Source organism: Monodon monoceros, unplaced genomic scaffold, assembly GCF_005190385.1.
Source record: "Monodon monoceros isolate NGI ecotype Baffin Bay Population unplaced genomic scaffold, NGI_Narwhal_1 Super_Scaffold_6, whole genome shotgun sequence".
NCBI classification, from domain to species: Eukaryota; Metazoa; Chordata; class Mammalia; order Artiodactyla; family Monodontidae; genus Monodon; species Monodon monoceros.
In genome coordinates, this window is record NW_021703783.1 from 86,484,287 (window position 1) to 86,509,684 (window position 25,398).

Here is a 25,398-nt window from a genome sequence, read left to right on the forward strand (position 1 = left end):
AGAGGTGGGAGAAACTGGCCAGACCTTTTAAAATTGAGGAAAAATATATATATTTGTAGTAAAATATACATCGGTTTATGCCAAACAGAATCATCACCAAGTTCAGCTTGCTTAGAGGTGTATGTGTATGGTGCAAGTTCCCTGTACACATATTATAGAAGGAGGTTACTTTTAGTAGTTGAATAGGTTATTATTATGGCCCTCTTCACAAGAAACCTTCTGGTCTGTTTCCTCTCCTTTCGATGTCATTCTTTTGCTTTAAGACCAGTGTTTCAGGCAAATGCCTTTGACACTGAGCAAAGAGATGGGGAAGGGAGTCTGCATTCACTCTGACCCAAGGGGATGCTGCCAACCTGTGCAGCATACTAAAACTGCCCATAGCAAGCAGAGAGCTTTTATAAGTAGAAAGGGGAAGGCAGGGGCAGGAAGGAACCTTGTTTGGGGTGGTGGCCTTAACCACTGACTTTGTAACAGAAAAGACTGGGTTCCTCTTGGCCTTGCCTGTCCTGGGATGTTTACTCAAACCTTGTAAAAACTTTGAAATAGCAGGCTGGGTCCAACAAGGCAGAAGAGGCAGGGGACTCAGGCAGTATGATATCTTTCAGACTTGATTACTGGCTGGCTTAGGTCGGGTAGGGACAGGGGCTGTGGGTGGGAGGATGGGGGGAGGTAGGACTGAGTTGTAGGACCTGAGAAACTGTGCCCGATGCTCCTTAGTTATGCTCAGTGTGAGGCTTAAGTGTCTGTAGAGTACCCAGCTTATGAGTAGGAAGGGTCTGCTGACTTGGATTCAATTAATATTAAGATGGGTTTAAAAAGTGGTGAGAACATCTAGATCCAGAGGAAATAATCAGGTAAGTATGCTAGATGTGTGTATGTATATGAATATGTGTTTATATATGTATATAAACATTTATATGTATATATGTGTATATATACACAAATGTAAACACACAAGGATGTTTATCACAGGATTGTTTATAAAAGTGCTGTATCTACAAAACTGAAAACAATACAGCTCTTCAAAGGGATGAGACAGAGCCAGATGGACTGATATATCAGGACTGAAAAAAACCCCAGATGACCAGCAAGTGTGTTCTATATGATTGTATTATTGGCGGGGCGGGGGGGGGGGGGAGGAAACCTCTATCCACAGGCTTATATGAGGAAAAAGCCTGAAGGTAACATCTAAGTATGAAGCATAGTTATAACTGGGTAGTGGGAGTTCAGGTTATTTTAAAAATTATCTTATAGTTTTCTTTCTGTTTACCTCATTTTTTCCCCAAATTTTCTTCAGTAAAGTTGTATTACTTATGTAAGAAAGAAATAATACAAGAAAATAAAAAGCATGGAGAAAGCCCCAGAAAACTTGCAGGTAGTGTGTAGACCAGGAGCTACAGAGGAAAAACAGATACCTTGATCTCATTTTGTCAAATTCCAGCTATGAGGTCTTCGGCAATTTCAGTGTCCCTACTGTACAGATGACAGGCAATTGAGGTCCTGAGATGTTAACATGTAATTTTTTTTAAACTGTATACTCAGTACACATCATCTTATTAATTACTCTCTTCTCTGAACTCCCTGGCATTTTAGATAGTACATTTTAGCTGGAATACAATTTACTGTGCATCTTCAGATTCCCCAAACATGTACTAAGCACCAGGGTGTCCACCATTCAGCCCCAAGCTTGTCACCCAGAAGGCCCGTGAATGAGTGAATGAATGAAGGCAGGCACGGAGCCCAGTCTCTTCACGTCTGCTCTCCAACTCGTCCCTATGAAGGCCCCTCTTACTCAACTTGAGGAAACCTAGAGGTGGAGATGGGATTTGAATGCAGAGCTCTGGCTACCAAGGCAGTGTTCCCAACCCCAGCAGAAGGTAGAGGGCTGGAACCCAGGATGCTTCCAAGCTCTCCTCCTCTAAGCATTGGGACATTCTCTCGGGATGCAGGGGCTTTGCTGATCATGACCCTTGCAAGGATCCTTACAAGGGCCCACTCTGAAATTAAAAATCCCTAAGTGAATAAACCTCCAGATTTCCTGCTCTTTCCTTCCCAGTCCTGAAAGTGAGGCCAGGAGAGATGAGCTTTTGCCAGGAATTCAGCAAGTGAGTTTGCATGGAGTGCCAGCTTCTCCACATTGCTAGGTGTTAGCTTACCCCTGTCCGGCACCAGCAGTGAAAGCAGAGTAAGGCATGGCTGAAAGCAAAGCTCCAGGTTTAAACACGTGAATTCATCTGGGGCTGGACAGCTGCACAGCTCAGGCAGGGCAGAATCTACCGCCCTGCCCTATTTCCTTGAAATCCATACAGGGACACAGTTCCAAGTAGCTGGTGCCAGGCCCTGCAAGCTCCCACTTGTAAAAAATGGACTTTAAAACACGTGCAGATACATGCCTCCTCTCATGCTTCTGGACTTCTCTAGGTGTCAGCATGAATCTCATGGGAGCCTAAAGTGACCCTGAGAGGTGGGCAGGGAAGGGTCAGTGACGATTACAATTAATTCCCTTGCTTTCACTCCAGCCCTCTCTCCACTCCATTCTCCATAAAGCAGCCAGAGTGACCTTTTTAAAATGTCATTCAGATCTTCTTAATGCCCTGCTTAAAGGCTTCCATTGGCTTCCCAACTCCTTAATGAGTTCTAGAAGGCTCTATGGGATCTGGCCTCTATCTCCCCTTGCCTTGCTGTGGCTATGTTGGTCTTCTGGCTGTTCCCTGAATGCTCTGGGCTCCAAATTTGTCCCTGTCTCATGGCCTTTGAACTTGCTGTCCCCTCTTCCTGGAATACAGTGTCCACAGATTTTCACTGGCTGGCTTCTTCTCATCATGAAGGTGTCAACGTGGATGTCACCTTCCCAGAGAGGCCTTGCCTGCCTGCCTTATCTTATAATACCCACCATCCCTATTCTCTATCTCCCTTTCTCCTAGCACCTGACATCTTACTGGGTATTTGTTTATTGTTCTGTCTGTCTCCTACACTGTTATTTAAGCACCAAGACAGCAGAGACCTCATTTGTCCAGTTCACTGCTGGGAACATACTTGCAACCCTGATATTTGTTAAATGCAGGAATGAATGGCCTTTTGATAGACAAGGAAGTTGAGGCTCAGACCAGTGAAGAGTCTTGCCCCAGTTTACACAGCTAGCAAGGGGCAAGGCCGGACTCCAACTTAACTCCTGTGCTCCAGCCTAGAGTGGGTGAAACTCAAAAGAGAGTTCTTACGGGGCCACTTAGGAACAGACAGCCTCTCAGGACAACATTCTTTTATGTTGATGTGAGGCAGCAAATCTTTCAGAGATATAAGCCTCTGGAAGATTCTGCCATCTGTTGGCTGCTGCGTTAGAGCCTCAGAAGAAGGTCAGCAATCCAGCCACTTGCCGACTGGTGTGCACCCAGGAAGGAAGGACCAGAGTTTAAAGAAGGCTCTCCTGTCTGTTTAGATGAACTTTCCAGACCACAGGCAGGGCCATATGGACTCACAGATTTTTAAGGGCCATTATGCAATATCTTTGCTTCCCAGTTGGGGAAACAGGCCCAGGGATGGGATTGACTTGCCCGTGGCTACTCTGTGGTTAGTGGTCCAGGTGGCTGGCATCGTGGTTTCGCAGCTCAGCTGGGACTTCTTGTCTACCCACCACAGACTCACCAGCCTGGTCCTGGGAGACACACTGCATCACCCTCCCACACGCATTGCTTCCATGTGTTTGGCTCACTAGCATGCTGCATTGAGCCTTTCCAGATTCACTGCTGGGGCCAGCAGAGGGGAGTGGTATGAGGGCCAAAGAGTCGACTGGCCAAGCTGTGGGAGATAGTCACATGAGGAAATGCACACTCTTCCTATCTTATTAGGATTCCCATGAAGGGGGAGAGCAGGACAAAAACAAGGGTCTTGGGGGACCAATCATTCCTTACCTCCCCACTACCCCAGAGGTAGCCTTGGGGGGTAAGTAGAGACCACTGGCTTGCTCTCTATAGTAGACTTGAACTTGGCACAAGGGACCAGCTGAAACTGGCACCATTTCCACCTGCCAGAGCGTACTGCTCAGTAGGGGCAGGGATAAAAAAGGAACCGTGAAATTCAGCTCAGCGCTCCTCAGCAGGCCCCGTGCCCACCACTGCTAACTCCAGTCCCAAGCCAGAGACGCAGGACTTGTGCTGAACATTAAAACTGGTGCCCTCTTCGATCTGGACCTTCCTTTCTTGATCATGCCTGGTGGTTCAAAGAACTGCCCCCAGCATACTATTCCTGGTGGTGCTGAAAGAATACCAGTAATTGTTACCAAACAGCGGATGGAGTGTGGAGACATGTTCCCTTTGCCCAGCTGGCTCCCAACTGGCACTTCATTACAGCAGAGACAGGGGTCAGGGGCACCCTTCGCATTTCTTGTACCCACATCCAGGCATGCCACTTGACCTGGGGATTGATGGGTGCTAGATGCTCCATCTAGCCAGTGTCCCCTCCACAGCAGGGCCACCCACCTCCTGTTTCGTGAAAAATGGGTCTGGTTTCCATCAGACCCTAATTGGACTGCATCTGGCCTTTCCTCTACCATGGCCTCCCCACAGAATGCTGGCTGCTGGCCGGTCCCTCGTCCGGCCAGAACAATGCTGGGCTCTGGCCGCTGACCTTGGCCTAAGCAGGCCTGCCAATTTCATGGCTCTCAGTCCTCACTTTGCACAGCAAGGCTGGCTTCCCACACGCACAGTTTCCGTGCAAGGAAGGTTTGGGGGCTACCCACACACTCTAACAGACCACTTTGGGCCCATCCAAACTCCTCCAGCCCTCGGGTAGAAAGGGACTAGGATGTGACCCTGAAGGACTTAATTACTCATTAGCATTTCGAGCAATGCTTCCTCTCCCTGCCTCCTGCTGGGCCTCTCTGCACTGCTCTGGGCTGTTCATTCCACTTGGACTGATACCAGTTAATGTCCCTTGCTTCAACCTGACCTGAAATCACAATGCCCCAAACAAGAGTAAGTGGGGCAGCCGACGTTTCACAAGGGAAAGGTTGGCAGCTAGGCTGTGGGCTTGCAACGCCCCATATGGGTCCCAGCTAGTATTCTGCATTTTTTTCTCTCTTCTTGCAACTGTTTCATTCTTTCTCCTACCGTCCTCCAGCCTCTTCACCACCTTGGGAAAGGGGGCCTCTCATGAAATAATAATCACCACCACTGTTTATTGAGGTTGCTGCTTGCCAAGCACTGTGCAAAGTTCCTTACGTTCAGTGTCTCACTTCATCCTGACAACCGGACAAGGCTGAGAAGGGTTAAATGATTTGCCCAAGAGTCTGCAGCTTGTAGAAGTTGGAGCTGAGATTCAACCTTAGGTTCTTTGGTGCCCAAGTCCTCACATTCTTGACCACTGCATGACGTGTCCTTCTTTCACAGAAAATGTAGCTTCTGCTAAACCCTGGAACAGACCCTTGGGAAGCTGCCTTTGACCTTTCTTATTGGGTCCCCTCTGCAGCGATCACGCACAGGCAGTTCGCAGTTTGGAACAGATATACAAATTGAAGAAACTCCCAATGGAAAATACCAGAGGGATCTGCAAGTCCCCCCCCCCCCCCCGCCCCGCCTCCCGCCAGTTGTGTGTTTGCCCTCCAGAGGGCCTGGAATCCCACAGCCATTTCCTGTACCCCAGCCTCAAGTGCCAGTGACATGGAGCGGAGTGTATCTGCCTTGCACTTCTTGGTGGCCTCTGCTTCTCCGAGTGGATTCTGCAAGGTGTTTCCTGTAGATCTTGCTGACGGTCTTTGCTGGCACGCAAAATCCACCCAGAACATCATGATCTGTTGGCCTCAGCCTGGGCCGGGCTTTGTTTTTGTTTGGTCTTAAAAAAAAAAAAAAACCTCCCTTGTCCCCCGCCTCAACCAGGGGCATGAGAGCAGAAGGGAGGAGGATGGAGATGAAGGTAAAAATATTGACAGAGTGAAAAATATTGAATATTCCTTCTGTTTCAAAAGTAGAAAACCTCTCGGACTGGGATGCAGCTTGGCTGGGTTCAGGTTGGACTGAGGTTGAAGTTGAGATCAAGGTGGCAGTTTGGGCTTTATGCCTCAAAATACTCCCTTCAGGGAGGGGTGGGGGTCCCAGGTTGGGTAGAAGAGAGGCTCCCTCTTATTTGAAGAACAGCTTTTCTGAACAGCTCAAGGAGGATCTGAAATAAGCTATCCAGGGAGGATGGGGGTGGATAGTGCCCCATCCTACTCTATAGGAGAGGGGAGTTAAAGTTACTTAGAACATTGGAGTGGGCTGGAGAATCTGCATGTCTATTAGATCACTGTCTTAGCTATTGTCAAACTAAATCAGCAGGGCAAGGGTGGCTGGATTTTATCTTCATGGATGTGGCATTATCCTCAGTTAGTACACGTGAGGTCATTAGAGCATATTCCCCATGGAGATGCCATCCTGGAGACATTTTCATTACCTTGTATGTTAATATACAATTGGGAGATTAAAGGCAGAAGACTTCTTCTCAGCATTTTTTAGAATCCTCTGCAGGAAAGACATGGGCACATTCAGAGCAGGAGGCCCTACCTGGCATTAATGCACAGTGCTCCCATAATGACTTTAACTGCTGAAGTTATCCCAGGTTTGTTTACATTCTTGGAAATAAACTCTTTGCTGGACTGTCAGCCTGGAAAATAGTATGTTACTACAAAAAATAAGACAATGGCTCATAAAGAAAACAGATTGGTGAGGGTGACTCAAATTGTGCAGTTGATGGGCCAAGTGGGTGACTTAGGAGCCAGTTCTGTCCATGCTGCTATCCCCAGTTTTGGCAACTTCAGATCATCCAGACAGATAACAGGCCAAGAAGGACTTTTCAGACAAGGCCAGAAGAGTCACCTGAAGCATCCTAATTACTTACTCAAGTTTGATCAACTCTTCAGAAATGTGATTCTAGACCCAGTAAATAGGGAGAATATGTGATGTCCTGGCTCATTACCAATGGAGAGAGTAGGACCCAGGGGAAATGTATAAATTAGAGATATTAAGGTGATGGTAAAATAACCTTAGCCCCTTAGGCTGTGAGGAACCCTAGAATACATCCAGTCCAACCCCTTTATTTTGCAGAATAGAAAACTAGTAGGGCTCTGAGAAGAAAGTGATTTGTCAAACTCGCATAGCAAATTAGTGGAAGAACCAGAAAGAGAATCTGGCTCCCAACTCCTGGCCCAGGGCTCTTTCTACTACTCAATACTTTCTATGTAATAAGACTCCCTCCACCCCAAATTTCTTTACTTCCACAACCAAAAATGTACAGTTATTTAGTGGAATAGGTAGAGTTACTTATTAAATCATGTCAAAGTTCGAAGACAGAATCTATTTTGAAAACACTAGGGGTTTTTAATGGATGGTGGTGAAGTTTTAGACTTCATTACCAGCAGTAAAAGCATCCAGAGTGGGGAGGGTGAAGTCTCTCTCAACTTTGTACACTGATCAGCAGCCCTTGGGAAATCTGCATCCACCCTCCACCAACACAAGTAGGGAGCTAAAGGCCCTAAGTGAGACAGAGAAGGAGACTTGGAATCATGTGGAGAAAGGCCATCAAAATCTATGAAAATCCTTATCTTGGAGACGATGTTGGGCACATGACCATGTTCTTCATATATCTTGTTTTTTGTAAGCCTAAGATGTCAGCTAGTTGGAGGAAGCCACAGGGAGGCAGTATAAAGAAGAATTTTAGAACAGTCAAGAAATGGCTCAACATGGAACAGGCTGACCTAGGTCAGAGATGTTGCATAGTTACCAGACTAACCCTGGGATGATAGGACTGTAGAAGAAATTCGAAGGAGGTTCCATTGAGTGACTGTGAAGGTTCCACCCAACCTAGAGTTTGTGGCCTGAGAAATGTGCCTGTCCCCCTACACTGTGGTCACACATGTGCTTTTGGAAGGGAGGTATGACCCAGTGGTGGAAAGCAGCGGCTCCAGAGTCAGGCTGCCTGGGCTGGCATGCTGGGTCCACCGCTTCCTATTTAGATGACCTTGGGAAAGTCACTTACTCACTACAAGCCTCAGTTTCTACACGATGGGGCTAATGACAGCACTTACTTTACAGGGTCTTAATGAAGCTCAAATGGGATAATCCAAGCATTGAGCACGGAATGTGTACAGTAAGTGCTTGATGGATGATGGCACCTATTATAATTAAGATGGTACTATAATTAGTGTTATAATGGATGACAGCAGGATTCTTATCAATAGGGAAAGTTGACTATTCTTCTGCTTTTTATGGCAGTGTCTGGCCAAACGTCTTCATCTCTGATACTCCCATTACTTATTCTCCAAAAGCGCTGGCATATCAAGGAAAACGTGTCCCTATTTGCTCTGTGTCATTCTAGTCAGCAACATCTATGGACATTTGTTGGAGATGTGCTTTAGAGACTATCTCAGCCAACCTTTTAGTATGAGCTGCCCACGGACAGACAGAGTAAGCAGCTCTGGGCGTCATGTCATGACTGCAAAGCACTGCCAGATGTGCAGTAGAGGTGGTGGGAGGTCACTTGTACCGGGGGTGCTCCGTGGCCACCCAGCAATCAGCAACAGTGCTAGCTGTGACCTAGCACATGCACTGCTTATCGGGCCAGCCCTCCTTCAGAGAATGCAGCCAGACAGATGATCTGTCAGGAGAGGTGCACTCTGGGTGGTCCACAGAACCAGAAAACATGACTGCGTCTGGTCCGGTGCAGGGTGCCATTCCGGCGGCTGGATAGGGACCTGCACAAGATCTGGAAAATGCTTGTGGAGTTATCCATGTTCCTAACACTCACTGATACCATTTGGTCCATAGGCAACTCTGCTGGGAGGGAATGAGCCTGCATGTTGGGAAGTGATGGGGGTGGGGGAGGGTAGGAAGAGGGGGATTTGGGTTTATTCTGGAAAACGTTTGCCAGGTGGCTTCTGTCTTTATTATTTTCCACCCTCACAAATATGCTATTCACCTTTCTTCAGAATGAGGAAAGCAAGGCTTGAAGAGTTACGTCTCTTGCCCAGCTGGGAAGAGCCAGTGGGCAGGGTTCAGAAGTCCCTTCTCCAGGACACCCTTAAGCCTGCGTGTGGCAAGTGCAAGGGTATGAAGACAGGACTGGGGGGCGGGGGTGGTCAGGGGGCTGAGGACCTGGGCCCAGAGAAGCAACTTCATTGTCTATAGACCCAGTTTGTGGGCAGTCCTGAGAAGGCCCGCATTCAAGCTCCTGTCACCCAGAGAACCTGACATTTGCTTGGGCTGGAATGAGCTAACGGGTCTCCTCTGCTTCTCTTCAGCCTTCCCTCCAGGCTTCTCTAAAGCCTCTCCAGGGTCTTCATGGTCCCTGAGCCATGTGACTCTGACACTCCAGGCTCAGTTTCACCTCTGTGCCCTTGCCCATGCTGTTCCCCCTGCCTGGAACACCCTCCTTCTTCTTTTTCCATGATCAAAACCAACGTATGCTTGGTCAGCTCCTGGCAGAGGAATTGGCTTTGGAAAGTTACAGCTAGTTACACAGGTGGAATGGCTGCACAGTAGAGGAAGGTTAATGGGAGACTGTCAGGGAGCCGGGAATAGATGCAAGTGCCTATTCACCCAGCAACTATTTACTGAGCACCTACTATGTTCCAGGTACTGTGTGAGATGTTGGGGATAGAATGGTGAGGAAAACAAGGCATGATCCCAGCACAGTTTAGTGTGTGTGTGTGTGTGTGTGTGTGTGTGTGTGTGTGTGGGAGGAGGGGAATGATACATTATTCAAATGAATGCACAAACATATACTCACAAACCAGGGACTATGATAAGGTATAACAGGAGTCCTGTTCTAGTCTGATGTCGGGGGAGGGGTCAAGGAAAGCTTCCTCCAAGGAAGTGTCCTTTGAGTTGAAATATAAAAGATGGATAGGAGTCCTAGGTAAAGGGAAGCAGAAGGTTTTATGCGGAGGGAATGACATGTACAAAGGCCCCCGAGGCCTTGCAGCTGAGCAGGATTAGACCAGGGCTGCGGAAAAGTTGTCCAGAAAAGTTTGCTTGTTCCTCACCCCCCCCCCCCCCCCCCCCCCCCCCCCGGTTCTCCGTGGTCCTCAGGCTGGTGCTCCCCTCCCCAAACCACAAAGCTTTAGGCTGATTACTGGACTTCTCTGTTTTGGGAAGTTAACCCCACCTTGAAGTTCTCAGCATCTTGGTTTATATGAGTCCTTCTCTGATAATTCAGCCTTAAGAATTTTCCTTTTCTCTGAATTTCTGATGCATTCAACTTCCTGGCTGAATGTCCAGGTTTGTGCAATGTCAAGTTGTAGGAAGATGAGTGAGCTTTGCTGTCAGGTGTATGTGGATTTAATTCCTAGCCGTATAACCTCTGACATGTTTCTTCTCTCTCCTGAGTCATGTTTTCTTTATTGACCCAATGGAAATCATGCTACATATCTTGCAAGTTAGTTTTAAGGATTAGATATAACATTTGTAAGGTTTTGTTTCCTACGTGTTCCCACCACCTGACACAGTGCCTGGCACGTGGTAGTCACTCAAGAGTTACTTACTGAATGAACAAGAGGCTCAGGCACTATGGATTGTATTCAGAAGGTGTTCAAGGGGTAGGTGGTCTTTACTACTGACACCATCACCCAATCACGCTGTTAGGCCAGGGTAGGTTCAAAAATACCAAGGACTGACTTTATAAAATTCTGCCATTACTCACTTTGATCAAAGAGGGCAGCAGTAAGCATTCTTTACTTACTTATTTTCTTGAAAACGGAGATTAGCCTCCTTAAAAGGCACTTAGATCTTATCTCCAGCCATTCCTCCACACCCTCAGGGCTAGCTATCCCTGACAACTGGCTTAGAGCTTGAAAACCTGTAGTCTGGCCCTGTTTTTTTTCATACCTGTCTTGGTCTGAGTGCCCACTACCTGGGTACCGTGGTTGTGAGCTGGCGGGGAGGTTCTGAGTAAGCTGTGATGGGAAAGCACCTGCTTTCAATGGGACCCTCCAAGCTACGTCCATTTGGTGTCCACAGTCTTTCTGGCTGAAGTTAAAGAGAGGAGGGAGAAGCCCTGACTGTTTTACAGGCTACCCAAAGGGTAAGTTATAAATGTACCAGGGTCTTCTTGGTATCTGTACTGTATAATCCCCAGAGACGGAGCAGAGAGCAGACACTGCTGCTTGTTCAAAACACAACAAAGTCTCCCACCCGTCCTTGCTGCATTTTGGGAACAGATTCACTGTCTGTCTGCAAAGACCCATCTGCAGGTCTGGTGTGCAAACAAGGGAAGTCCCTTGGCTTAATGGTCCCTTGGCTTTGTGTTCCTGGACCTATCCTGGAGGCCCTCAGCTCTCCTAGCAAACAAATCCCAATTAGCAGAAAAGTAAAATAAATGCTATAGACGACTCCTGAGATGTTGCCAGCTGTTCTGGTCTCACAAAATGACCTGACCTGAAAGCTCCAAGTTCTGAGAACCATTCGTCGGCGTGGTATTTTTCTGGGCACTGCTTCAAAGGGGCCGTGGTTGAAGACCAGGATGCTATTCTGGTGGCCTCTTGTGTGGGATAAAGTTTCCCATGGGCCCCCGGGGAGGGCTGGAACTCTCAGAGGGAGGTGTTCTGGGCACCCCTCACCCATATGCCTGCATGACAGTGGACCTCTTGAACTGAGTGGGGTGGAACCTTCCAGAGGCTGGCATGCACTCTGGATTCTGGGACACACTGGAGCTGAGCCAGACAAAACACCCAAGGAAAACTGCTGGAAGAGGTTAATGGGCTTGAGAGGAGGGTGTGGGGGAGACTGATTCATTAAATCCTAACTTTGAAGATCATAAATGGGATGTGAACTGGAATGGGTTCACTGGTGAGTCTGATGCCAAGTGGGGCAAACAAGGCCTGGTCTTGTTTCTAAGGGTTTCTTGAGGCCCTGGGCACCTACCCATTTGGGCACATGTTATCCTCAGGGCTGCTGGCAGGGACAAAGTGATAAGTCTTCATCACTGCCCTCAAAGAGTGGAAACCCCCCTGAGAAATAACATTGTCACACGTTGGAGCAAGACCCCCACACACAGAAGCCAAGCATCCCTGCCTACCTTTTGGCTTCCACCGTCCCCTGCCCCTTGTCGCACACTCTGCTTTCTGTCACTGTAACGACGGGTTAGGCTCTCCCACCTCCAGGCCTTTGCCTCTGGTCCCTCTTCTACCTGAAGGCCTTTTGCTTCTCTTTTTCTTGGCTAACTTATGGTGATTTCTCAGATCCCAGCTCAGGCAGGACGTCTCCCCCAGACATGTCCACAGTACCACCAGGGCTGGATTCAAGGCTGACTCACCTGGGGAGTGAGCACCATCTTTGAAGAGGGATGGTGTTTGTGTGATCTGGGTTTCTAGGAGGCCCCTAAGATGACGGCCCCACAGTGTTCACCGAGCATAATCAGAATCGCTTTTGCTCTGCAAAGCGTGGTCAGGAGGGGAGTGTCAGCGCCCCAAACACAGAGTGTGCCTAGCTTGGCAGGGTGTGTCTGCTGCATGCCCCTGTGGCTCTCTGACTAGGACCACCTGGCTTCTCATCTCACAAGATAGAAATAAGCTTCCTTGAGGTAGGGACTCCCTCTACCTGCTGGCTGCTGAACCCCAAGGCATAGCACAGGACCTGAGGCATGTAGTCCCTCAAACACTTCTGAATGAATACCACTAGTGAATGAATTAATTCCAAGTACTCATGATAGAGGAGGAGGAGGAGAAGGAGGAGGGAGAGGGAGAGAAGGAGGAGGAAGGAGAAGGGGTGGGTACCACTGACCTCCTTTAGGATGCTGAGCCTTGGGTTTCTCATCTGTGGGCGGAGTTTGGGTACTGACCCTCTGCAGAGACATGTTAACTGGGGTCTCCTGTAATAGGACCCCGTGACTCACCTCTTTGGATATGAATCTTCAGTATTTGGGGATCAGGGTCCCATTTCGGCTTCTCATGCTTTTCCCTGCCTCCCTCTTCTTTTCTGGGTGACCCTTAGGAGTTAGGGCTCCTGACTCCCACTCCAAGAGCCTAAACATGAAACCATCCCTGTCTCCCTTTATTTTATTACCTTTGATTCTCTCCTGCAGCATCATTAATTCCTTTAATCATTCCTTCATTCAACAAACATTCTTGGGGGACCCCTGCCACATTCTAGGCACTGCACTAGGTGCTGGAGTCCCAGATGCAGCCCCTACTGTCTAGTATCTCAGGCTAGTGAGCACCAAGGAACTGATCATTAAGAAATTAGTATGGCCTGGGATGGACAGAAAGCTTCCAGGAGGAGGTGGCATTTCAGCTGGGTGGGTCTTGCAGGAAGACAGATGTGTCAACAGAGGCACGAGGAGAAAGTCATCCTCACGGAGACGAGGGCCATCACAGGAAGGTCAGTGTAGTGGGGGGATGCAGTGGGGGTGATGGAGGCTGTGGAGGGTAGGACTTGAGGTGGGGTCCCAGCTCAGGAGAGCAGGATATATGTCTCTGAGCTCTTCAGAATAATCCTTTTGATGTTGGGAAACCAGGGAGGCTTAGGTGGGGATGTATGTGGATTGTTGCTCCTATCTGTTCTTGGGAGAATGTGGGGGGTTATGGGAGAAGGTCCACCTTTCCCACTTTCTGTACTCTGGGATATTGACACTCCCCTGCTGACCATAGTTTGCAGAGCAAAAGCCTCTGTGACTCTAACCATGCTTGGTGAATACTTTGGGGCAGTTGCCTTACTGGCCTCCTAGAAACCCAGAGCACACAAACACCATATCTCTTCAAAGTTGGTCATCGGCCCCAGGTGAGTCAGACCTGAATCCAAGAACCAGTCAGCCCTGGGACTTTGCCCTGTCCTAGGCCAAATGATCCTTATCCTTCCCCCAAATTGGCTGTGCCCACTGGAAGAAATTGAGAGTAGCTGACTTTACAAGTAGTCGAGTTAGAAACGAAATGTATTAATCCCAAGTCTAGGCATGTGCCCAGGTAGTGACTCTTAAATTTTGTCTTTTAAAAGTTTAAAATTGAGGTCACCACTTAAAACATGAATGCAGGAGTGAGATGTAGATTTTGTTTGTGTTCCCTTTTAAATCATTTCAAAGTTCCAGGCAACTTGACCTTTCTGGGCCTGTGTTCCCTTTCCTCCCCTCTCTGGCCCCTTCCTTTTACATACAACAGATGTCAGAGGGGGCCCTTGTGTGTTTCCTGGCCTGCTCAAGCAGAAATCCAGTGCCTACAAGGTGAGGAGAGCTAGGACGCTGCCAGGCCCCTCCTCCCCTTTGCCAGGAGCCCCAGGACACGGCATCCCTAGGACAGTCTTGCCTGGGGGACCCCAGCACACAGGCAGGGACTGAGAAACAAGAGTCTCTGTGCAGAAAGAAGTTTTAATATTCTCTGGGTTTTAATAGCTTTCTCTGAGATGGAAACTTGGGTTGAAATAATTTGCAGCTCTCCAGATTTTTCTGTGTGTGTACTTGGGTTTATTTTTAGCTGCAGGGGTTCATTTCTCGCCAAAAAACCTGCTTAAATAAAACCAAAATTAATATTTTTACTTAATGGAAAGAGTTAGTCAGGACAGGCTTTGAACTGGAGACTCCCTATCTTGATTGGGAGTGCATCTTAAGGGTCTGACTGTGGGTTTGACATCAACAAAAAGGGCCTTTGAAACTGACAGAAGTGCCCTCAGGGGACCAGAGGAGGATGCAGGAAGAGCCTACTTCTGAGACTTCTCTGAGGAGCATTCTTCCTCACACAGGCTGCCCCCCCCACCCGCCCACACCCCTCAAGTTTTCTAGGGCCATCTTCCTGGAAAGGTGGGATTCTGCTCACTCCCAGCTGTTTTCGTTAGGCTCTCCCCACCAAGTCTGGTCCAGGTTTCTGTTTCCTCTGGATTCAGATAAAGCATACTGAGTCTCTTCTCCAGAATGGGCTAAGACCCAAATCAGCTGCCATCTCCAGGGAGCCCCTGACACCCTTCCCTGGGACAGGCTTCACCCCTCTTTGTGGCATACCAGCTGTGTTTGCCAGACTCGAATGCCATTCACCTGTTTCCTTTCCTGTCTTTTGTAACTCTGGCCCCGAGTTCCTTCAGGGCCTCATTTATCTCCAGGTTCCTGTGAGTCTAGTACAATACTCAGTAAACGATCATTGGACAGATGCTTATCTGACCCTAAGAACTGGGACCTGCCAGTATCCCCTTTCTGATGGAATAAGGCTCAGAAAGACATGGTCATTTGCCAGAACTTGCTCAGAGGACTTATTTATCTATTTTTTAAAAATTGCCCTCCATGTGGGTGGCAATTTTAGCTTCACGTATTCATCAAATACATATTGGGAGCCTGTCTCTTCTGGTTGCTTGGGCTACAGCAGTTATGGAACAAAGACCCTGCCCGCTCATGAGGCTTACATTCTAGTGGGGGGAGATAATCAATGAACAAACAAGGTCTGTATAATATGGCAGATGGTGGCTGGTGCTTTGAGCTTTGAGCACAGTAAGGCTGGCCAGCAGATATAGGGAGTGCTTGGGGGAGGGATGTTGGGGGATCAGGGGAGGCACCCTGACCAGGTGATATTTGAAACCAGGTGAGGGAGGGAGCCCTGTGGCTACTGAAGAAAGAGTGTTCCAGCAGGAGCAGTTGCAAAGGCAAAGGCCCAGAGAGGATGGGTTGTTTGGGGTGAAGAAAAAGTAGGAAGGAGATGGGGTGCTGGTGTGGAATGAGTTGCCATTTCCCGAGATGGGGCCGATGGGAGGCCTAGGTGTGGATGAGGACCATTATTAGGAGCTTGGTTTTAGATGGGTTGAATCTGAGATCTCTTATTAGACTTCTAGGTATAGATGTAGACTAAATGTAGACTGTTGGATATATGAGTCAAAGGTCATGGGAGTTCTGGGTTGGAGGTTGCAAAAATGTGGGAGCTGTCAGTTGTACAGATGGTATGAACGTCACATGCTGGATATGAATAAGAGGAGGACAAAGAACCCACTGCTGACTGGACTGAGCACCATGGAGGTCATGGGTGACCCTGACGAGAGCTGCTTTGGTAGAGTGGAGGAAGGGCATTAGGTCATCATAAGAACCTTTTGAGCTTGGTAATCATCACACCAATTTATAAGCTGGGATGGGAAGTGACTTGCCCAAGGTCACATAGTGACAGGGCAGTGACTTCATTCAGGTCCCATGTGCTGCATGCATGTTCATTTCAGTGTATCATGGCCACTTCCATAGGGGTTTTCTTGATCTGACCTTTGAGCTTCTGAGTTTTTCTAGAGGGGCTTTTGGGGTTTGGGGTGGTGATAACAAAATGGGCTGGCAACCAGAAAGATTCAGTTAGGGCAGGCCCCTCAGGCCTCTGCCCCCCACCCTTAATTCCTAAGGCCCCTTCCTCAAACATGGACATCATCAAAGTGTCATCAAAGTGCCCAGAGAGGCAGCAGATAACTGAGGAGGAGCTCGAAAAGGCCCTGGAGGTGGATACTAAAGATCTCAGCAAATGAGGAAATGCTGAATCGCAAGAATCTTTTGGGTCCCTGGTGGTCTTCCTCTGACTAGTGCATTTGAGAATCTACAAGTACTCACCATCAGCAACACGGCAGTATATTATCTGTTTAGCTTCAGGGTTACAAAGTGCCTTTTTACATGTGCACTGTCTCATCTAATTAATCATTCTGATTAACCTCAGACTCATAGTGTTGTGAGAAACCTCATGGATCATCAGGTTTTGTGGTTTCTAAGTTGTTTTCCTTCCACAAAAACCTTGCTGGGGAGCACAGGATGCTAAACAGATGATACTCTGTTACACTGCTAATAGTGATTACTTGTGGATTCCTACTACTAATCAGAGGACGTGTGTGAGTGATTGGAAAGGAAAGTGGGTAGTCAAGGAGATGTGGAGGTCAGTGGGGGATTATAAGGGGGCCCTGCCTCCTAGGGACAGTCCTCCTCTCTGACAGTAGCACTGACAGTGGGGGTGGGGAGGTGCAGAAAGATTATGAACTCTTGCAATCAGTACAAATCTCATGGAAAGGTTTTAAGGCAGTCTGCTTTCTTGGGGGGCACCAATTTTCTTTTTCCCTCTGGGATGCAAAACTGCCCTCAGGGTATCTGATCTTCTGTTCCATAGGCAGAAAATGGGGACAATAACAGCCACCTCATAGGGTTGCCATGAGGACAGAGTGAGATAACGTGTACACATTGCCTGGCACATCAGAGGGGTTCAATGCATGGTAGTTGTTACCAATGCGTTCTAGTTCCTCCCCTCTTCCCTAGACTTACTGATGTGATGCAATGAAAGGCAAGGAGCTGAGGGTGAATTAGTGGGTGAGCAGCTGGAGAAGCAAGAGAGCCTGGCTCTGCCCTCCTTGCAGAGGCTAAAATGCAGGCTGTCCACGATGCACAGGAAGTGAGAATTGCTTAGTGGCTGAGCCAGGTGGGCTGGGGGATCTCCTTTATTGTGAGTACGCTGGCCTCAGAAAGGAACTTTCCTTTGCCATCCTTTGAGGATGACAACTGGGAAATAAACATCAGGTGACCATTAGACAAGCTGGATTGCAGACATCCCTCCTTCCTGATTTCTCGAGTGCTTCCATGGGAATGGGCATCATTTTAACACTCCCAGACCCCTCTCTTCCTTAAGTCCAGGCCTGAAAAACAGGTGAGCCCAGGGTCTAGGCTTTTGTGCCTACCTAGGTTCTGCCTGCTGCCGTCAGAACAGTACCTTCTCTGGGGTTGACACTAACACTGATTTCTGCTTTTGGAGAAATTCATTCTGTCTACTGGCCAGGTGTACCTTAGTTATCCTCCCTGTTCTTCTAAAGACCATACCTTAAGCCAGCAAAATCATTCTACAGGGCCTTTGAGAGACAGGTATGGGGCAATGTGTGTGTGTGGTTGGGGGAGAGGTAGTATCTCACCCACTAGATGGCTGAATCAACTCCTACATCATGGAGAGGATCTGTACTGCTCTTGACAGGATGCTAAGATAGGCAGAATCTGGAGTCTTCAGTTGGTGTACATTAATCCAGTTAAGGGATCCTTGCTCCCAAACCTAGCCAAACTCAGCCTTCCAGCCCACTGGTAGGAAAGTCCAACAATCAGTTTGGAGTAGAAAGGTCTGGATTTGATTGAAGCTAGTTGGATGGGAGGTGGAAGGACAGAGTGAGCGGCAGGGGCCAGCTCATGGGTGTTTTATCCCTCTTTGAATATTCCGATGAACAGCAGATGTGCAATTTCTGGACACACCAGTAAGCTGCACTGGAAGCAGAATCCTGTTGCCATCAAAACTGGTTTTTGTTCAAAACTTATGCTGCTTGTGGTCTACATTACCATGGATGGGTGGGGGCAGGCAGCACACAATTATTTCTGGAAGGGATGTGCCTTGTTTTTGCAAGCTCTTATTATTCCTCCCCCAATAAAAAAAAAATTATTGAAAGGAAGGAAAGATAATTCTATAGATCTATACATTTGTACCTGGATCCTAAGGTGTATGATGTATTTAAGAGGGCCCCACATACATTTATATATCTATGTGCCAATAATATAAGTATACATAGCCTCGTCAGTTTCTTCTTACATGCTTTTAAATTAAAATATTTCTTTTGACCTCCACACTCAGAAGCCCAGGAGCATAAAAGGCTCCAAGACTGAGATTCAGGCTACACCTCACCCCCACTTCTCTGACTGGTGCTAGCCATGAACTTTTAAACTTTGCCTTCCCGCTAGACTGTACGAGGTGGGAAATGGGACTTCTATGTCTTGTCGTCACCTCTAGCAGTACCCAACCCATTTTCCCAGACGCCAACCCAGTTCACGCCCACGTAGGTTTACCTGCTGGAGGACACTAGGGAGACAGCGTGGGCGCCGCTCCACAGCATGGAGGAGAATAAAGAAAACCTGTGTCCAGCTAAGCCCGTCTGTAAAGTGGGCTTCCAGCCACATCAAGATGGTGGGAACGGCCAGATGTGCTGCCAGCTCCAAGTTTGGAACCGTTTTCTGTTGTTGCTGAACCGTGACCTCCCTGCACCTCCCCTGTTCACTCTGGTCCCTGGGCCAGCTAACGCCTTGGGGGCACCCTGATTGCCAAACAGGAAAGTAAAAAATAGCACACATTTGAATTGCAGAGGAAAAACTGAAGCAAATAAAGACATATTAATTCACAGACCAAATAGGCGGATTTGGGGTTGGCCAGCGATTTTACTTTGGAAGGACTTTGCGAATCTATGTGGGAGAGCAGAATGTTATTTAATTTTAGTTCAGTTTAATGCAGTTTTGTTTTTATAAGGAGAACACTGGTGTGGCCTCTACACTGGGTCATCTCTGCTTCAATCTTTCTGGACCATGACCATGGGATCTTGTTTGGTACTGGCAAGTCACTCTTGGGCTACTATGGATGATGAGATGGGACAGGTACCTATGATGGCGTGGGTGCTCCAGGCCTAAATAACACCTTGTAAGTTTGTTTTGACAAGTTAATGTGTGCTCCCCCACCTCTCCCTGAAATTTTACAAGACCAAAGTATTCTGATCAGCTTACCTTTCTCCTCATCCTAAGCAGAACCCCCAGGTTTAGCTTATAGTGCATGTTAGAAGCCTACAGGTACTCTGGATGGACACATAACAGAAGTCATGGTAGTGGTGGTAATGCTAATAACAGTGACAGCGAACACATAGGGTTTGGGATGGGCCACACACTGTCCTCAGTGTTTGTGCTACTTAACCCTCACAGCAACTTTATGAGATACTGTCATAGATTAGGAAACAAAGGCACAGAGGGGCTTAGTAACTTTCCTAAGGTCACACAGCGTCAGCACTGGGATTCAAACCCAGGCAGTCAGGCTCCAGGGACCTGGCTCTTCAATGCTAGGTCATGTTGCTGCTCTACTAGTAATAAGTATATCACTTATAAGCCACGTGATGGGCACTGGGCCAAGACAATCAGAGATATTTAGGAGGAAGGAGCTCTGGGGACACAGGGGTTTGCCTGAGGCTGCATGGTAATGGTGGAACTCAAACTCAAATGTGGCTTCCTGATTACAAAAACTTACTCTCTTTTCCCTGAACTATTCTCAGATGAAAAGGTTCCAAGCTCAGACCATTTCGGGGTAAGGAAGGAATTGACTCACTGTGCATGCAGAAGCTTCCAGAAGTACCCAGCTTTATAGGACAGGTCTGCTTATGACATGTTATGTCTAAATGAAGTCAAGCCATTTTTGAGCCAGGAAAGGGTAGACGTTGCTATTTAAAGGAATCCCTTTTGCTTTTTTTCCTCCCAAGGCAAAGACTCACTCCTTCTTTTACCTTCTGTATTAATAAAGAAGCAGAAGATGGAGCCAAATCAATTCAGGAGGAATCAATAGGAAAGTCCTGGCAGACATGCCTTCTGCCCAACAGTTAAGCTGTTACAACCTGCCTGTGGGAGTTAATGTAGAGGAAATAGTCCCTGGGGCCTCTGGGAGGATGGCTCCCTGCCAAGGATGCTGTTTCAAAGTCAGACACAGAGGTGGGGGCAGAATCTTTAGGGAACTTGGCCTGGGATCTTGCCAAGCTCTCGTTTTTACAGCAGACTTGGAAACAGCCACTTGCCTCTTCCCAAATTGAGCTGCCTCTGCTGAATTGCTAACTTTGCCACTGGGCTCCGTGTTTTGCCATCCCTGGCAAGTAAGGTTTGGAGGGGCCATTGATTCATCTGGATCCTGACTTCAAGTCTGACTGGGAGAATAGGCTCCAAGCTCATCTGGGAAGAAACAGGATAGGATTCAGCTGGGGTAGGGGAGTTGGTTCCTAGTAAGGAAATTTTTAAGAGATTAGAGACAAGGAATTGAGAAACATGGTAGGACAACCAAAACGGGGAAGGATAATGAAGCTACCAGAATAGGCAGGTAGGGGTGTGTGTGTGTGTGTGTGTGTGTAGGGGTGTGTGTGGGTGTGTGTGTAGGGGTGTGTGTGTGTGTGTGTGTGTGTAAAGGGTAATCTGTTTAACAAACATTTATTGAGCACCTGCTCTTTTTTGGGCTAAGTGCAACGTGAGGTAAGAAAGAGTGATAAGATCCTAGAGCTGGAAGAGTTCAATTTGTGATTCAAACACGGCTGCTATAAATGCAAAATCCACTCCATTCTGGTCAAAGTCCTAGCATGAGAGCATCCAGCCCCCTTTGATGGAGAGGCTCTCTGCCCCCATGACAGCACCACCTCAATCCCCCGACTTTGTTGCTAGTTCTTGTTATTAGATGACTTGTTCTTTGGCTGAGCCAATGAACGCAACTTCTTTGCAGTTTCTGAGTTCTGTCTTCAAGATCTGTCCACTTGCTGGTTTGACAAATATTTGAAGATAGCTTCTTCACATACAATAGAAAAAGAAGCCTCTTATAATCTCCAAGTCAATCCCTCTCTTCTCTGTGTTCTTACTGCATGTAGTAAATGCCTTTCTTCCAGCCTTTGTCACACTGGGTCTAATTATTTTTGTATACATAGTCGACTAATATTTACTGAGCAACTCCCTTCTACCAGATGTTGTAGTAAGAAATTTCATAAGGTTTTTTGCTTAATCCTCATTCCAATTCCCTGACATAGGTAGCACATCCTCTTTACAGATAAGAAAATTGAGGCTCAAAATGAGGAAATGGTTTCACTTCTCTGTCAGTTTCCTCATCTGTGTAATGTGGATGCTAATACTGACCTTATAAGGCAGTTGTGAGGAGTAAATAAGTAAAATGTACTCTTGCATATAGTAGGTGTGTGATAAATGGGAGCTATTTTTTCCAGTAACAATCCTTCCATGGGTCAGCCCGTCCCATTTTTATCAATAATGATGATAATAATGATGATATTAATAACATTAATATACACTCTGTCCAAGACATAGTGCTGAGAGTTTTCCACATGCATTATCTTGCCCAATCCCTTCAATTCAGGTAACTGGTAACATTATTATCCTGTTCTGTAGAAGAGGAAATTGGAGGCCAGAAACAAAGTTACTTGCCCACAGTCATAACAGCCACAAAGAACAGGGCTAGGATTGGAAGAGTCTGGTTGGCTCCTAAGCCTCTGCTCCCAACTGCTTCTTCCTCTACCACATCCTTATTGAGCTGCTCTCTACTGCATCCCTTGCCATCTAAGTGCTGGGGACCAAGGGCCCCATCAGAGTGCCAACTGGGGCATGGAGGTCAAACTGGGGTACATCACAACCCTGTGGGTGTATCAAGATGCATGCAAAGGAAGAGTCCCAAATGAGGTAGATCTCAGAAAGCGGTCCTGGTAGAAAGAGAATAGGTCTGGGAGACCATGGGATTGTCAGAGGTGCAATGGAATGAGGGCGGGAGGCTCTAACAGGAGAAGTAGATTTTGGATTATGGTGAAACCACAGAGTCACTCCTCCAGGCGTGAGTACAGCCTTAGAAATTTCCAGACTGCAACTATGAGTGTTTAGGGAAATTAACTCCAAAGATGTCTGTCTTCTCTTTCTCTTCCACTCCTCCCTGCCCACCCCCATCCCAGTGTCTCTTACCTGAATGCTTGCTCTTATAAACACAATCATCTATTCTAGTTGCTTCAGAGTTACAAAGAAAACAATTCCAGACATACTGGGAGCTGGATGCCCACCCTAAGATGTGGTCCCTAAAGTGGTTCAGGCCTCCCTAACTTCCCTGTCTCTGTCTTGCCTTCTTCTACAGTGATCCGGGCCAAGGTGGTGGGGAAGAAGCTGGTGAAGGAGGGGCCCTTTGGCACACTGGTCTATACCATCAAGCAGATGAAGGTGAGTGACAGCAGCCTGATCCCAGGATTCAGGAGGGTTTGGGGGGTTTTTGTCAAGAGTCTTGGCCAATGGAGGCAAGTGGGGTTGGACTTAAGGTTTGCTCAGTGTCTGAGCCCCAGCCCTAGCCCCTCCACCTGGCTGGAGAGGGCATAGATGAGGCAGCAGAAAGGGACAGGTGGTGGTGGTGGTGCTGGCTGCTTCATCCCAGAGCCAGGGCCAGTGGAGTCCCTCAGAGGCAGCTGTTAAGAAGCTGCACTCTGGAACCAGACAGAAGAAAGCCCTGTTACCTAGTAACTATGAGACACTGGCCAAGTCACTGCCCCTCTCTGGACCTCAGTCTTCCCATCTGTAAAATGGGGGGAGGGATGTTGACTAGATCGTCTCTACAGGCTCTTCCGAGGTCTGACGTTTTAGGATTCAATAATGCCTACTGGTTTTATGCAGTCACTGAGGTTACAACTTAGGTTTAACCTCTCAAAACTTTACATTAAACTTGTGCTGATCACAGGAACCTCAAGCCAAAGTAGGAACGTCACCCTCTCTCCCTATTTTCCCGGCTTTAATTGTCTTCTTGCATCCCAGTAGTTAGCATCGTTTACAAAGCATGTTCATATAACTGAGCATATTTGTGAGGATGTTAACATTATGAAGCACATTCAGGAAGTATGCCCTAAGAAAAAGCACATCAGATTCAAAACCTAGGGAGCCTGCCTCCTAGTCTCATCTCCATTCCTTCACTTGGCTCACTTGCCTTAGAATTGTCCCTTTTCCTGGGCTCAGTTTTGCCATATGTCAACAGTGTGAGGTTGGGCTGGGTACCCCTAAGAGCCCTCCTGGCTCAGGCATTTCAGGGTTCTAAGTGCCCTGGGACACGGGCTGTGTTACTTCTAAGCAGGAGCTGGTTTGGGTGCCTCAGCACAGAGGACTGGGGCTCGACCCTGAACAACTTGGCAGCTGGTCCATCACTCCACCTTTGTAAGCACCTCCCTACATGCAGCACTCTGTGCCAGGAGCTGTGGAGGCCACAAGGAAGATGCGGTTCCTATGTTTAGGAACTATAGTCAGGTGGGAGAGAAGACACACGTGCAGGACTAATCAGGAGTCTGAGATGGGGTGTGCCCAGGTCCCAGGGGACTGCTAGCCCTTGTACTCAGTGCCCACATTTGCGTTCCCAGCAATTAGGGTGGGACCGGCAGGCAACAGGGACTTGGTAAATGCTTGTCCATCTAATGAGGGGATGAGTGTGAGACGCACTGGCCTGAAACTCCCGAGGAGACAATTTATGGGTAGAATTCAGAGGGGGAGTGACACAGCCCCTGGGTTGTAACCAACCATCTCAGAGGCAGACCTCCAGGCCTCATAATTCCTGCATCCTGAGGCCTGAGGTTAGATGTACCGAGTTTGTGGAACCTGTTGCTTTGGATTCAATTTTGGAAACATCCACAGCATTCTGGTTATGTAATGTCCAGAGTCAGCCCTGGCCAGCTGCCGTTGGCTGCCCAAGCTTGGTCATGGGACCAGCTTATGTCTTCAGATGGCCATGGGGAGGGAAGAGTGGGTGGAGAGGGGACCAACAAGAGCAATAACAACCCAAAAAACCCACTGTGCAACCCCTGGCAGCTGGCAAGCAAATGCAAAAGCAGATTAGACAAAAGCAGAGGTTCAGGAGATGCATTCCCTGCCTGCTCTGGAATAATCCTTCACATTGTGAGATGCACTATGGTCAGCAGAGAGCTGGGAGGGGAAGAGGCTGGGAGCAGTGGTTCCTAAGTTTGCCTAGCTTCTCTCCTTCCTTCAAGGCCTGGATGCCAGGGTGACCAGAGGCCCTTGCTGTGGGCAGAATGTCCCATTCCCCCTCACTGGGAACAGCCTCTGAGCAGTGTTTAGAGGCCAAATAACATTTGCTCACCCATCCACTTCAGAGGACACACACCCACTCCCAAGATGCTGGTCTTTTGTTGTCCATTCACCATCTTTCACCCAGGTCCATGGATCAGAGTGCTGGACATTAGAAAATAAAATCCCTTGATTTACTTGTGACAGAGGCTCAAAGGGAAATGAGTTGTCCAGAATCACACATTTAATTAAAGCTAGATCTGGTTCCCAAGCTGAGGTGTCAGGGTTCCTTCCCAATCCTGTGTGCTCTTTACAGTGACTCCCAAAATCTCCCTGCCATCTTTCTTTGATCATCAACCACTATCTAGTACGTTTTATTAACTCTGCCCTGCTACCAGCCCAATATTAGATAACATATAGAACTGGTCATTGCCCTTCTATCCAGACAGGCCCCTGGATTCTGCTGGTCTCCAGGTACCAGTCTGCTAATCCAAGAAGGTGCGAGACATAGGAGTAGGAGTAGGCCATTCAGTCACCCTCCCTCCCTCCCTCATGTCCCTTCTTCTCTCCCTCCTCCCCACGCTCTCAGTGCTTCTGTGCTTTGCACTGTGATTTTTTGATCTGAGGATGCAAAGATAATTTTTTTTTTTTTTGCGGTACACGGGCCTCTCACTATTGTGGCCTCCCCTGCTGCGGAGCACAGGCTCCGGACGCACAGGCTCAGTGGCCATGGCTCACGGGCGCAGCCGCTCCGCAGCATGTGGGATCCTCCCAGACTGGGGCACGAACCCGTGTCCCCTGCATCAGCAGGCGGACTCTCAACCACTGCACCACCAGGGAAGCCCCAAAGATAATTGTTATAATGATGGGGGAACAATT

The 25,398-nt window shown here is 48.0% G+C and overlaps 2 protein-coding genes across 3 annotated transcripts in view; one reads left to right on the plus strand and one right to left on the minus strand.

The window, feature by feature from the left end:
* The window catches only part of SYN3 (synapsin III), a 402,826-nt gene that overhangs the window by 251,782 nt on the left and 125,646 nt on the right, over nt 1–25,398 (minus strand). The window lies entirely within an intron of this gene.
* TIMP3 (TIMP metallopeptidase inhibitor 3) overlaps nt 1–25,398 on the plus strand; it is a 56,409-nt gene that overhangs the window by 21,199 nt on the left and 9,812 nt on the right. Inside the window, exon 2 of the mRNA XM_029206769.1 lies at nt 22,601–22,683. Within this exon, the coding sequence (XP_029062602.1) occupies nt 22,601–22,683 (83 nt within the window). The remainder of the gene's footprint in view (nt 1–22,600; nt 22,684–25,398) is intronic.